This window comes from Mercenaria mercenaria, chromosome 9 (assembly GCF_021730395.1).
Source record: "Mercenaria mercenaria strain notata chromosome 9, MADL_Memer_1, whole genome shotgun sequence".
NCBI lineage: Eukaryota > Metazoa > Mollusca > Bivalvia > Venerida > Veneridae > Mercenaria > Mercenaria mercenaria.
In genome coordinates, this window is record NC_069369.1 from 71,523,801 (window position 1) to 71,538,822 (window position 15,022).

Below are 15,022 nucleotides of genomic sequence, written 5' to 3' on the forward strand. Positions count from 1 at the left end.
TTTGCCTGAAAAACTTAACAAGAATAGAACAGATATTTTCCCAGCTACGCCTACTCATTGATACAGTGATTTAGGTACCTTAGGTCTGCAAAATCCTGAAATTTTGGTATACATTTACATATACATTTGAATACCATTTAAACCTTAGCCTGCTGGCGGCAAATGATTTTGCCTTTGCGACCAGTGCAGATCATGATCAGCCTGCACATCCATGCAGTCTGATCATGATCTGCACTGTTTGCTATTCAGTCAGTATCTTTTTGTTCAGCATCCCTTTTAACTGTCAATGGTACTGTCCAAATTGAAAGATGGACAAGTTCATTATAGAAATTTAGCAGGGTAAGGGTTAATAGTATAACAGTTGTAAATGTTATAGCTCACTGACATTCCAGTTTGAATGTCTTTTGAATTTTTAGTTCACCTGAAATTATGATCACTCTGCATCTGGCATTGTTCAACATCATTTGTCGTTTTGTGTCATCAGCAATTTTACTGTTATAACACTAAAGGTCAAAATTTTTGACCAGTCTTAATGAAACTTAGTCACAATGTTTGTGTTGATAAAATCCAACAAAAATGGGATACTTGGCCAGCTGGTATCGAAAACTAGGTCTTTGTAGAGACCACACTTTTAGCCTGATCTTCATAACACTTTGTCAGAATGTCTGGGTCAGGATTGAAACTAGGTCATTTTGGTTTAAAATTTAGATCACTTGGTGACGTCATAGAAAACATTTTTAACATTGTAGGGCTTGTGAAACTCATGGAGAAAAACCTTGTTTATACTCTGGAGGTCATACTTTCTATCTGATATGTTTGAAAGTTGGTCAAAGTATTAGTCTTTATGATATCTAGGTCATGATAGAAACTGGGTATTTTGGGCTCATAAACTAGGTCACCAGGTAAAAGATAGAAAATCTTATTAGCACTCTAGAGACTGACCATCTTTTCTACCTGATTTGATGAAACCTAGAGAAAATGTTTGTCTTTATAAATTCTAGACAAAATTTTGAATTTGGATCATCTGGGCTCAAAAGAAGGTCACTGTGCCAGATCAAGGAAAAATTCTGTTATTAGTTTAGAGGCCATATTTTCTGCCTGATCTAAATGAAACTTTGTCTTTATATAATTTAGGACAAGTTATAAACTGGATCATCTTAGGGTGAAAAGCTGAATCCCTAGATCCTATCCTCGAAATGCCTTGTGAACACTCTAGAGGTCACATTTTCTACATGTTAAAAAATGACATCTGGTCACAATGTCTGTGGTTACAAAGTCTGTGGCAGTTTTGGAACTGGGTCACCTTGGTTTGAAAACTAGATCACAGAGTCAAATCATAAATAAACATAAGCACTCCAAAAATAAGAATAATGAGCCGCGCCATGAGAAAATCAACATAGTGGCTTTGCATCCGCGCAGTCTGGTCAGGATCCATACTGTTCGCTAACGATTTCTCTAATTACAGTAGGAAAGCGAACAGCATGGATCCTGACCAGACTGCGCGGATGCGCAGGCTGGTCTGGATCCATGCTGGTCGCAAACCCACTATGTTGGTTTTCTAATGACGCGGCTCAGATGTTTTACAGGATGTTCATGAAACTTTTCTTGTCAATGTAATCAGGTGAGTGAATTTTGGCTAAGATGACCCTCTTGTTACTGTTAACACCTTTGAGACAAATTTGGTCAAAATCCGGGGAAAGATACGGCAATATATAATGTAAATTTGTGATCAGTTATTTCGTAATATAGACCAAGCTGACTCTGGAACAAAATAACAGTATATTGAACAAGCTGTCGCCATTATTAAGTATGTTATTTACCTGGTTTAATGTGACATGTCAACCTGGTGCTACAAAATAGAACAATGTTTACACTTGGTTGGAAGGATCAAATATTGTCTATAATATGAATACAGACTTTAACCAGCTTCTTTTTGACCTTTAAGTTCTGGCTGAGATCCAAGTGTAAAATACATTGTGATAGACTTTAACCAGTTTCTTTATGACCTTTGTTTTGTCTTGCCAGTCAAAGAGATCAAATGTTATGATTTTTATACAATATAAATGTTTCTCTATGGCCTGTATACCTTTTAGGGAGGATCATTTCATCTTCTTTCCTTGGGCAAGGCAGATGTTCTCACATAGAAATCTCAATCAATATGTTGTGTCCAGATAAACTGTTCACTGACAGTCATACTTCTAGTTATGAATTTCCCATGTGACTTTATGGGAAAAATAGTTCAATTCAGGTAACATTTTTGCTTATAATTTTTTTTTTACTTGATGGATTTTAATTAGACAAAAAGCATGGAAGACAAGAAAACAAGACTTTTAGTGCTTTCCTCTGCTCAAAGTGCCTGGTACACATTCTCAGTTCCTTCTTCAAACACCTCACCCATTTAATCCCAGTGTGAACGTTACCTACACACTTGGTCCATGGAAAAAAATATTTTGGGCGAACTGTTTGAGAATGTGTGGCAGACACTTTGTTTCGAGGCAAGATCTTGTTTTCTTGTCTTCGATGCTTTTTATTTTATTAAAATCAGTCAAGTAAATTGTAAGCAAAAATGTTACCAGAATCAAGCGATTTTCTCCATGTGTACGAAACTAAAAAGTCATGCGGCTCACCCTGTACACACATTCACAGAAACAGTAAATTTAAATTCTCGGTAATAGCTGAGGAAACAGACTGCATTTTAGGCTTGCCTTATCTGGTCTATCCTGGGAAGAAAACAAAAACATTCTAGAGTAACCTCTCATCTGTCATGAAAATGGATTAGTGCAATAAATGCAAAAGATAGTATTGTTTTCACATAGAAAGGTTCCATTGTTCTGTAACTTCTAGTTCAGTGATCTCTGAGGACGTTTTCCATTCAATCAAATGAATTTGTTTCTAGATTAATGAGGTAAACTCTCCAACATGGCTTATGCAGTGTGGGTGGGGTAAATCTGGACAGAATTTATCATGTAATGACTTTTTTCTGATTTCTTGTCATGAAAACAAAAGTAGGAAATATAAATCATTTAGAAAAACATGACTGTTTAAGGCAGATATCTATAAACATTTTGATTATTTATAATTGGGATGCATGAACACTATCCATCCTTCTTACAATTTTCTGCCAGTGAATAAAATGTTAATATTTTTTGATAAATAATTGATTCATTCATATTAAGTAATAAACATTCTATATCAAACTTCTCAACTGTCACATTTTCCTAAATGATTAGTACCATTTTTATTCCCCCAGGCATATAGCAACTGAACTATCTGTATGTCCGTTTGACGAACCAGATTGCCTTGACTCAATTTAGTTCATACCTATACAGATGTCTGTCGGTCGGTCGGTCGGTATGTAGACTAATCAGTTTCCAGATGATAACTCAAGAACGCTTAAGCCTAGGATCATGAAAGTTGATAGGGAGGTTGGTCATCACCAGCAGATGACCCCTGTTGATTTTGAGGTCAGTATGTCAAAGGTCAAGGTCACAGTGACCCGGAACAGTAAAATGGTTTCTGGATGATAACTCAAGAACGCTTGGGCCTAGGATCATGAAAGTTGGTAGGGAGGTTGATTATCACCAGCAAATGACCCCTTTTGATTTTGAGGTCAGTAGGTCAAAGATCAAGGTCACAGTGTCATGACCAGCAGATGACCCTTATTGATTTTGAGGTCATTAGGTCAAAGTTCAAGGTCACATTGGCCAGGAACAGTTAAACTGTTTCCGGATGATAACTCAAGTATGCTTGGGCCAAGGATCATGAAAGTTCATAGAGAGGTTAATCAAGACCAGCAGATGACCCATATTGATTTTGAAGTCAGTAGGTCAAAGGTCAAGGTTACATTGACCTGGAACAGTTAAACCGTTTATATTCACCCTTGCCCAGTGCAACATACATCCTCAAACTTATAAATGCATCTGAACCTTTTTTTCGCAGAATTTGGCTCAGGTCACTTTATGTGTAAAAATTTGTTATGTAAAGAAATGATACGTTTAGTTCTGGAAGCTGATAGGTGTGCAGTTGTAAGAAAATTGATGGAAAGTCTGTAAAACAGGACACAACAGAGCTTCCTGATTGACGGCATAGCAACAATACCTACTGGGATCTATAGGCAGACAAAAATATGCTACAAATATTTCTTGTTTAATCACATATCTTCGAGTGTTTATGTTACTTGCCAGAAATCATTTGAAGAAAGTCTATGTTCTTTGACAGAAGGATTATAGTAGGAAAAGTGTTATGAATTTTTTTAGTGGCAGAATTCCAGACAATGTGATGTATTTGACGTACTGATTTGTTTTAACTATAGGAATTGCAGGTAAAAAAATGGAGCAACGCCCTGTTTTATGTACTAGGCCAAAAAAACCCATACCAAAGCAATTATTATGATGTAAAATGAATCAAGATTAAATCTAGGTCTTCCGATAGCTTTTTCATACATTTAGTCTTATTTCTTATAACCTTTTTATACCATCCAAAAGATGGAAAAAAAGTACCCCTGTTTAAAATATTAGCCCTACCTTTAAGTCCACATAAATTTGTGAGGTTGCAAAGGTATTAGTTTAATATGACTTAGGTATTGATCTGTTACTTTCATCCTCCACCTCTGATTCATGTGGGGAATTTGGCAGTTACTTGTGGAGAACAGGTTTGTACTGGTACAGAATCCAGGAACACTGGTTAGGTTAACTGCCCACCGTTACATGACTGAAATACTGTTGAAAAATGGTGTTAAACCCAAAACAGACAAACAAATCATCTGTTACTATTACTTCTTAAAATCATTTTTTTAATTGCAGCTTTAATCATAACTATATGTACTCATATGAACTAAATTTAACTGACTGTTACAAGCTTCAAGTTATAAAACTGAATCTTGGGATCATTATCATAACCCTAGCATCTGATTGGATAATTCTTAGCTGTATTCTCTGATCTTATACGTAAGAAATTGTTTAGAAATGCCTGTAAGGGGCCTCTGCGGCCGAGTTGTTACTGTCGCTGACTTCGAATCACTTGCCCCTCACTGATGTAGGTTCGAGCCTCACTCGGGGGTTTTGAATTTTTCATGTGAGGAAGCTGGCTTTAAGGAAGGTCGATGGTTCTACCCAGGTGCCCACGGGTGATGAAATAATGCACAGATGGGCAGCTGGGGTCTTCTTCCACCTTCAAAGCTGCAAAGTCGCCAGATGACCTATAATTGTGTCAGTGCAATGTATGTTAAACCCAACAAAAAAAAAAAAACGAAAGAAAAGCCTGTCCCAGTAGATTTGCATTGGTATTGTATTTTGTTTATAAGGTTTTTCTATGTCTGACCTGCACTTCTGGGAAGAGGTTGAAATACTGATCTATTGGCAAGGGGGGAGGGATTGATGTACACAGTATTGGTGCTCATTGTTGATCTGTAGGGCTAAAATTTCTTGTCAGTCTGCTATCATACAGTTTTTCAGTTGCATTCCAAATTTTCTTCTGTTCCATAGATCGTAGGAACCTCCAATATATATAACAAATACATCCTTTTTTTGTGTGTCTTTTATAGCTTTTTCTGTATTATTTATTGATATAAACATTAGATGTTCTGTGGAAAGAATTAATAGATTCCAGTACATTCAGAGTTGTTGATAAAAATGCTACAAATTTCATGCCAAAGTGTAACAATTTAGGTGAATTTATTTTCCAAGGTATTGTTGCCAAAGTGTAAACACATTCCCATAATTCTCCTCATTGTTCCCAAGGAACTTATTTGTTCTTTTTATAGATTATAACGCTTTAAGAAATAGTCTAAAAACTCTGGTTACTGAGACATTGTGTCAGCAAGAACTTGTTATGCCAGCACTGAACAAAATAAAAATTTCTGTAAGAGGATCGGTATGGAATACAGTCAAGCTAATCAAAAGCAGACTTGGTATAATTGCATCTGTTAATGGCAGGTAATGACATGTGGAACACCATTCACGCCCCCTAGCACAAGATCGAGTGAAGTTCTCTTATACAAATAATGAACTGCATGTATCCCAAATGATCAGAAAATATAACAGCCCTGAGTCCAAGTATGTTGAGACTTTTTACACCAGCGACAGATTACTCAAAGTTAAGAAAGTTAGTTTTCAGAAGGTTCAGTATTATATATATCTATATAATATTACTGCAGACCAAACATAAATCATTATATTCTTTCTTTTTCTTTTTTACAGGGGAGGTGCAATATTCGAGAAACAACTACAAAACATCAACGCTGATGCACGTGGACCGAACACTACCTTTGTGGGCCTTTTTTGATGTCTATGGTAATGTTCAGAAAGTCAAAATGCTTGGTAAGAATTTTATTTGTACGAAGAAAAAATTTAACCCATATCATGCTGGACACGATTGATTCTGCCTTTGCGACCAGTATAAAGACTGGTCATGGATGCACTTTTCGCCATTTAGTTGGTATCTATTTGGTATGCACCCCTTTTAACACTTAATTGAAAGACTGACAAGTTCATTATAGAAATTTAGCAGGGTAAGGGTTAAAAAGGCAGAATCCTGATAATAAATGAGATCTCATTTGAAGATTAATAGATTTAGTGAGATTTCACTGAGTCTCTTATGTTCTTACTAAAGTGTCAGTTCTTGGTCCTAGGTTATAAAACTTGGTTTTGGTGACCAGTCTAGAACTGCCAGCATCTGATTGATTGTTTCAAAGCACACATTTGAAATTAACCAATGGTAAGGTTGCATTCCAAGACTGGTCTCCAAACTGTTTTGTAACATTCCAGCCTGTTTTTTTTTCCCATAGATACATTGTATTTTATTTGACTAATAGAAAATTTGGTCAATATTCAACTAGCTGATTTGATTCTTAAAAAAAAAATGTTAAGGTACCGGTATTTTAGCAATGGTTTTGGTTAAGATTGTTGTTTAAGTCCATTTTCCCTAAAAACTATTAAGAATTATAGCACTTGTTAATCATCATTAAATGAGTCAGTAGGTGAAGAACTGTGATTCAGGCTTTCATTTTGTAAGAACTATGGCCCTTTTTGTACTTTAAAAATTATAATTTCTTTGTTTTTGTTTAAGTCCTGAATGTCCAATTTCCTTGAATACAATAGCTCTGACACACTATTTGTGCCATCTTCAATAGGTGAATAAGAAGGCCAAGAACAGTAACTCTTTGCTTGCATAATGCCAAACACTTACAGTTTTGTGTTAGCACTTGCAGACAGTGCTCTTGTCTCCTCCAAGTTTTAGCATTAACTCTTTTTCTTCATCTCTTGAGTATAATGTCTTCCCTAAACACATCTTAAAGAGATCAAAAATATGTTTACCTTGCCTCTCAAAGTAGTAAAATTGGATTGTCTATTACTGCACCTTTTATTAATTGCATTAACTGATCTTAATTGTCTTGCATTTATTTCTTATGTAATGAAGTTATAGTTACAATTATTTCGTAACTGTTAATTGTAGAGTAATTCACCAGAGGTAGTTTACCTATAACTATCGTATATTTCAGGTGTAAATTTTCCTAGGGGTAAATTTTCATTTTAACCACAAAATGATTTTCTTTTCAATTCAGGTACTTGTATTCCCAAACCTCCACGACCACCGCAACCTTTCCCAAGGTCAAGGTCAACATCTTCAGCTCTGACAGTCAGTCTGCCTCCACCACCACCACAGCGACAGTCGATGATCCCTATGACCTTGCACCTTGGCGGTCAAAGTCATTCACCGGCATTGTCACGCAGCATCAGCCAGCCTGCGCCATTAATTCCCCCATCCCCTGGCACTCCAAAATCCTACCCAACACAGCTATCTACCCCAGCCACACCCAGCTCAATAAACGACCCAATACTGGACAATGAAAACAATGAGTCAGAATGTAATGTGTGTTACGAAAGACCAGTTAACGCAGTCTTGTATACATGCGGACATATGTGTATGTGTTTTGAATGTGCACAGGCAGTAAGACAAGAACGTTCAGCGTTATGCCCAATCTGTCGACAGGAGATTAAGGATGTGATAAAAATATACAAGTCATAGTGCTTATACACGGAGGCTCAGCAAGATTTTCCTGAACCCTGGAAATGAGTGTAAAAACATGTCCAGGGGTGTGAAATGAGCCAAGTTTATGGAAGATGTATGCAATGTCTGTCTAGATTCAAGACCAAAAACACACAGAAAATGTAGATAGACTATTGTGCACTGATGAAACATTTTCTTTTTTTTTTTCTTTTTTTTTATGTTCATCCAGCTCACATTCAGTGCTTGATACAGAGAGGGTGATAATTCAAGATACATACGCATTGTTCTGAAAAGTTTTGGAAACATTTAGCTAAGTAGCTTTGATGCACTAAAAATGTCAAACACTTGAGTTCCTTTTATTATTTTTTTTAACATGTACAACTAAAATGTGATAAAATTGCAATGTTTTCACCTTTTAACGTGTCAGACATTTACATGTAAAGAAGTGAAGACTTTCTGATTTGTCATGACATACGAATTACAACCATTGGAATACAACCCTAGAATATGAAGTACAACTTGCAGTAAGGGACACACATAAAGAAGGACAAATTAACTTAATACAACATAAAACAGTTGAAACTGGACATGTCAAACTCGTTTATTTCAAAATTCAAGTTTCATACCAAAAACACATACCTGAAATATAATTTTTGTCAAATTTCGGTTATCTTGAAGTAAAAAGCTTGATCCTTTGGACTTTGAGATACTGAGTTTCAACTGTATGTTCCATCAGAACAAAAACAGGAACTGAAAAAGTGGTCTTTTAATAGACTTGGGCTTGTGAAAATCGTACGTACTGACACTGTAGGACATGGGTCTCCTTTCACTAACATTCTCTAAAATTGTGTTTGTGCAGTTGTTTTTATTTGGACAAGTCAAACAAAAATTCTGATATTTAGTTTTTATACTGATCTAATACTGATTTGAGCCGTGCCATGAGAAAACCAACATAGTGGGTGTGCGACCAGCATGGATCCAGACCAGCCTGCGCATCCGCGCAGTCTGGTCAGGATCCATGCTGTTCGCTTTTAAAGCCTACTGCAATTAGAGAAACCATTAGCGAACAGCATGGATCCTGACCAGACTGCGCGGATGCGCAGGCTGGTCTGGATCCATGCTGGTCGCAAACCCACTATGTTGATTGTCTCATGGCGCGGCTCATTTAGTAAAATGTCTGTCTTTCCCTGTGGAAGGAAATTTCAAGTACCGGTACCTCAATCTGAAAATTCTTAATTTGAAAACAGGATCTGGATAGTTGCTAATAGCACATTACTTTATTTACATCATTTTCATTGATATTGTTCATGATGTTTACCCTATATTCCCAAATAAATGCCCCCCTATTTAATCAGAAAAGTAGGTTTAGTTTACTTAGGTCAAAAGAGAATATCCGCGTTATGATAGTTCTATAATTGTTACTATTCTTTCATTAGAAGTTGACTTTATAGTCTATATTTACAAACAAAATGTAAAAAAAATTATAGCGCCTAACAAAATACATGCCCCTGGGGGACATTAATACGGGAATATATGGAAGCTGTCTCAAGAAATCTTGCAAGGGAGGTAAGCAACACATCAAATTCAGTCATTATACAATAGTTCCGCTGGATTTAATTTTGAAATGAACTTTATTTATGAATGTCAGTGTCTGCTAAAAACAATTGCTCTACAGTTTCATATAGAGCAATATCATGCCTTGAATTTTACTTATTTTTCCATTCCTTGAACCTTTTATACATCATGTTTGTAAAATTGCACTTTCTAAATGTTAACATAATATCTGTTTTTAGTAATGCCAACATTTCACAGGTTTTCTGTAATGTCCACATTTCACAGGTTTTCTGAAATGTAAACGTTTCACAGGTTTTCTGTAATGTCGACATTTTCAGATCAGCATTGCACAGGCTTCCTTTAATGTCAGCATTTCACAGGTCTTCTGTAATGTCAGCATTTCACAGGTCTTCTGTAATGTCAACATTTCACAGGTTAATGCAATGTAAAATCCAACAAAAACAAAAAAAAGTTGCGATAAATTGCAGTGGTGAAATGATTTCACATATTTGCTTCTCTTTCATATTATTAGCTCACCTGTCACATAGTGACAAGGTGAGCTTTTGTGATCACCCTTCGTCCGTCATCCGTCGTCCGTCCGTGCGTCCGTCCGTCAACAATTTCTTGTCTGCATGATAGTGGTTTCATTTATGATTTTATTTTAACCAAACTTGCACACAACTTGTATCACCATAAGATCTCGGTTCCTTTCTTGAACTGGCCAGATCCCGTTATGGGTTCCAGAGTTATGGCCCCTGAAAGGGCCAAAATCAGCTATTTTGACCTTGTCTGCGCAATAGCAGCTTTATTTATGATTTTATTTTAACCAAACTTGCACACAACTTGTATCGCTATAAGATCTTGGTTCCTTTCTTGAATTGGCTAGATTTCATTATGGGTTCCAGAGTTATGGCCCCTGAAAGGGCCAGAATTAGCTATTTTGACCTTTTCTGCACAATAGCAGCTTCATTTATGATTTAAATTTAATCAAACTTGCACAAAACTTGTGTTGCCATAAGATCTCAGTTCCTTTGTTGAACAGGCCAGATCCCCTATTGGGTTCCAGAGTTATGGCCCCTTAAAGGACCAAAATTAGCTATTTTGACCTTGTCTGCACAATAGCAACTTCATTTATGATTTGATTTTAACCAAACTTGCACACAACTTGTATCACCACAAGATCTTGGTTCCTAACTGGCCAGATTCCATCATGGGTTCCAGAGTTATGGCCCCTTAAAGGTCCAAAATTGGCTATTTTGGCTTTTGCAGCCATATAGAGACTTCATTTATGGTTTTATTTGATACAGACTTCCAAAATATCTTCAACAACAATAAATCATGACATATCAGATCCAGTCGTAGTTTCCGGAGTTATTTTATATCTGATTACCTCCCCTGATTGTAGTCAAAATGGATTTATATCAGTAAGTACTTATAGGACTTATTTGAAATTTCATTATTATCATTAGTTGGACTGAGCCAATCAGGGTAGATAACTATGGACTGATTTTATGTCAAATTACCTCCCTTTATTTCAAATTAAAATGGGTATATTTCCGTAACTAATGAAGATACTGATCTGAAATTTCATTTATGTCAACAGATTTATTTAGCAGATCCTTCTTTTGTTCACTTACAATAATTTTCTTTTTGATTACTTCCCTTTTACGTTACTATAAATAGCTTATTTTTAGTAACTTTTTTATTATTGGCCGTAGGGAAAACCCGAGACCACTTTTCTGTGGTACAACATGGATGGTACCTCCAATTTTTAGGTGTATTTTGACATATCTGTACCTTGTAAGAATTTTGTTTTTCTGTTTGGTTAAATTTCTTATTTTGTTGTTCCTGTCCTTTGGACTTAGATATTTTTTCTGAGGACCTTCTTGTCCTCAAGTGCAATGATAACAGGTGAGCGATATAGGGCCATCATGGCCCTCTTGTTTTTGAGCATGTATTGACATTTGTTTTGTTCCATTAGGTAAAGACATCAAATGCTGTAAATTGATCATTCATGAATTAAATTAATGTGTAAAGATTTATTTTTGTATATGTTTGTTTAATTTTGGGTTTGAGCTGCAAATTTCAAAAAGGTCTGGTTGTTTATTTGCAGTTTTTGTTTGTTTGTTAACTAAAAAGGTGACTGATCATAATTTGTTCATGTTATGGATGTGTTTGAAACATTTACAAAATGATCATTAGTTTAAATTTATTTATACTCACAAAACACTTGATAATTAAACATTCACTGGAGGTAATTTTAAAAGTCATTTTTCCTAGCCTTGTTGTCGAATTAAGATAAGGGAGATAATTAGTGTAAAACCTATACATGTATTTCAAATGTAAGAACAATTTTATTGCTTTTGAAAATAAATTATACCTGTATGACTAATTCTTGTTAACTTCTTTGTTTTTCATGAGTCAGTGGCACTATTCTGAAGCTTGTAATTTAAAAACAAACTAATGCATTTCATTTTTTTATGGCAGAAAATTGTAGTTTCAATTAAAATCAATTATTATAAGTGAAAAACATGTTCAGTTATGGTGGTTCTATGCCACCGTACATTATCACACTGTTTCATCCCTGACGGTCAAGGTCGCTCAGTTGAAATGTCTAGAAGCCTATGCTAAAGAACTAGAACTCTTTTACTGCCTTTGATGGGTCATGTCATGGAGCAGCAATACAATACTACTTTGACACAAGTTTCTCCTTTATTGATCTACATTTGTTGATTATACATTATTTACTAGTGGATGTAAATCTTGGCTTGTTTAACTGAAAGTCACATGCTACGGAAAGGTAAAGATGACTAGGCTTTTCAAAAATTGCCAGGCCGTCTTGACAAGTCAGAAATGTTAAGAGCAGTTTTGATAACATTTTGCAAGGTACCAGAGTATCAGACCAAGTGTCTGACAGTTGCACATACCGGTACTACCATGCATTCCAAACTTGGTTAACAGTGACTTTTCTTGACAACACATCTTTTGATATATATATATATATATATGTCAGTACCTGTTAAGAATCCAGTCTAAAACAGTTTTGTTTCCCACTACTACATTTCCTGAGGGGTGTAGAGGTCTAGTGCTATAGGTGTCAGCCGCTCAACCTGTAGATCATGAGTTTGAGCCCTATGTGGTCATATATGACACAGGTCTCCACCACGCCTTTTCATATGACACAGGTTGCCACCATGCCTTCTCATGTAATGCAGGTCGACACAATGTCCTCTCATATGACACAGGTCTACTACCATGCATTCACATATGACACCAACACTAGGTTTTCCAGGAAGCTGACTTGTATGTGATTCAAATAAGCTTTTGTGGATTTAGATAGCCACGAATCCATGAAAATTAGACCCTTGGGAATATTAATGATTTTACATCACATACTTAATATCAGCAATCTTCATACCAGGAAGATATGTCCACATCCTGTTTACTGGGTATGGTAAAACACAAAATCAATACACTCAACTCAGTATATGCAGATATTTTCCGTTTGTGGTGCACCTATCAAGTTTCATCTTTGTTCTAATAAGTTTCCTGTACATTTTTAAAAATTAGTTGTGACTAGTTTTTAAGTATGTATTTTATTTATGTAACAGGTTAAGACAGGGTCAGCTCTTTATAGACAGATTGTAATCATATCAAAGTGCTTTTAAATTACTGTATATTTGTTACATTTATGTTTAATATGTTTTTTTTCTTCATGAAAATTTATCCTTCTTCATTTGCCTGAAAATTTAACCATAAGTGGGTATACTATTGTACCAGAAGTTAATGAAATTTGAGGACAGAAACCAAATATAAGAACATTTCTGTGACAGTTGTTCAGATCTGTTTGCAGTGGTTTATGAACTGCTCTTGTTTCAACTTTCGTTTTGAGTATCAGTTTTTAGCTCATCTGATTTTTTGAAAAAAAAAATGATGAGTTATTGTCATCACTTGAGCGGTTGTCGGCGTCGGTGTTGGCGTCGGCGTTGCCTGGTTAAGTTTTATGTTTAGGTCAGCTTTTCTCTTAAACTATCAAAGCTATTGCTTTGAAACTTGGAATACTTGTTCAGCATCATAAGCTGACCCTGTATAGCAAGAAACATAACTCCATCTTGCTTTTTGCAAGATTTATGGCCCCTTTTGTACTTAGAAAATATCAGATTTCTTGGTTAAGTTTTATGTTTAGGTCAACTTTTCTCCTAAACTATCAAAGCTATTGTTTTGAAACTTGGAATACTTGTTCAGCATCATAAGCAGACCCTGTACATCAAGAAACATAACTCCATCTTGCTTTTTATACGCCCGTTTGAAAAACGGGACGTATTATGGGAACGCCCCTGGCGGGCAGGCGGGATGGCAGGCGGGCGGGCGGCGTCCACAGACTTTGTCCGGAGCATATATTCTACATGCATGAAGGGATTTTGATGAAACTTGGCACAATTGTTCACCATCATGATACGGAGTGTCATGCGCAAAAACCAGGTCCCTAGGTCTAAGGTCAAGGTCACACTTAGAGGTCAAAGGTCAAATTCAAGAATGACTTTGTCCGGAGCATATCTTCTTCATGCATAGAGGGATTTTGATGAAAGTTGGCACAATTGTTCATCATCATGAGACGGAGTGTCATGCGCAAGAACCAGGTCCCTAGGTCTAAGGTCAAGGTCACACTTAGAGGTCAAAGGATACAAGAATAAAAACCTTGTCCGGAGCATTTCTTCTTCATGCATAGAGGGATTTTGATATAACTTTGCACAAATGTTCACCACTACGAGGCGGAGTGTCATGCGCAAGAACCAGGTCCCTAGGTCAAAGGTCAAGGTCACACTTAGAGGCCAAAGGTCAGATACAAGAATGACTTTGTCCGAAGCATTTCTTCTTCATGCATGGAGGGATTTTGATGTAACTTGGCACAATTATACACCATCATGAGACAAAGTGTCATGCGCAGTTCCCTTCTTTAGAATTACTTCCCTTTGTTGTTACTATAAATAGCTTATATTGTAACTTTTTCATTACTAGTCGTAGGGAAAAATCGAGACCATTTTCTGTAGTACAGCATGCATGCTACATCCAATTATGAGGTGTATTTTGACCAATCTCTACCTGGTAAAGATTTTTGTGTGGACTTACAATTTTTTTTTTTTTGGATTTTTTTTTTTTTTTTTTAAGATTATCTTCCCTTAGTTGTTACTATAAATAACTTATATTGTAACTTTTTTTATAATTGACCGTAGGGAAAAAACAAGACCACTTTTCTGTGGTACAACATGGATGTTACTTTCAAATTTTAGGTGTATTTTAAGGTATCTCTACCTGGTAAGGAGTTTTTTTGTGGACTTAGAAAAACAAATGACTTACAATGATTACTAAACAACCACAAAATTAAAATTCCATTTGCAAATACAGGTGCTAGAGTAAAGAAATTTGCTGTGACGGGCATATATTGTGACATTCTGGCACT

General features: G+C 36.0%; 1 protein-coding gene across 2 annotated transcripts in view; it reads left to right on the top strand.

Annotated features, from left to right (window-relative positions):
* Nucleotides 1–8,985, top strand: part of LOC123547424 (protein neuralized-like) — a 48,362-nt gene extending 39,377 nt beyond the window's left edge. For both annotated transcript variants that reach the window (XM_045334522.2, XM_045334521.2), the window contains exons 3-4: nt 6,198–6,317; nt 7,562–8,985. In XM_045334522.2, coding sequence (XP_045190457.2) covers nt 6,198–6,317; nt 7,562–8,025 — 584 coding nt within the window. In that variant the 3' untranslated portion in view covers nt 8,026–8,985. The remainder of the gene's footprint in view (nt 1–6,197; nt 6,318–7,561) is intronic.
* The last annotated feature ends 6,037 nt before the right edge of the window (nt 8,986–15,022 follow it).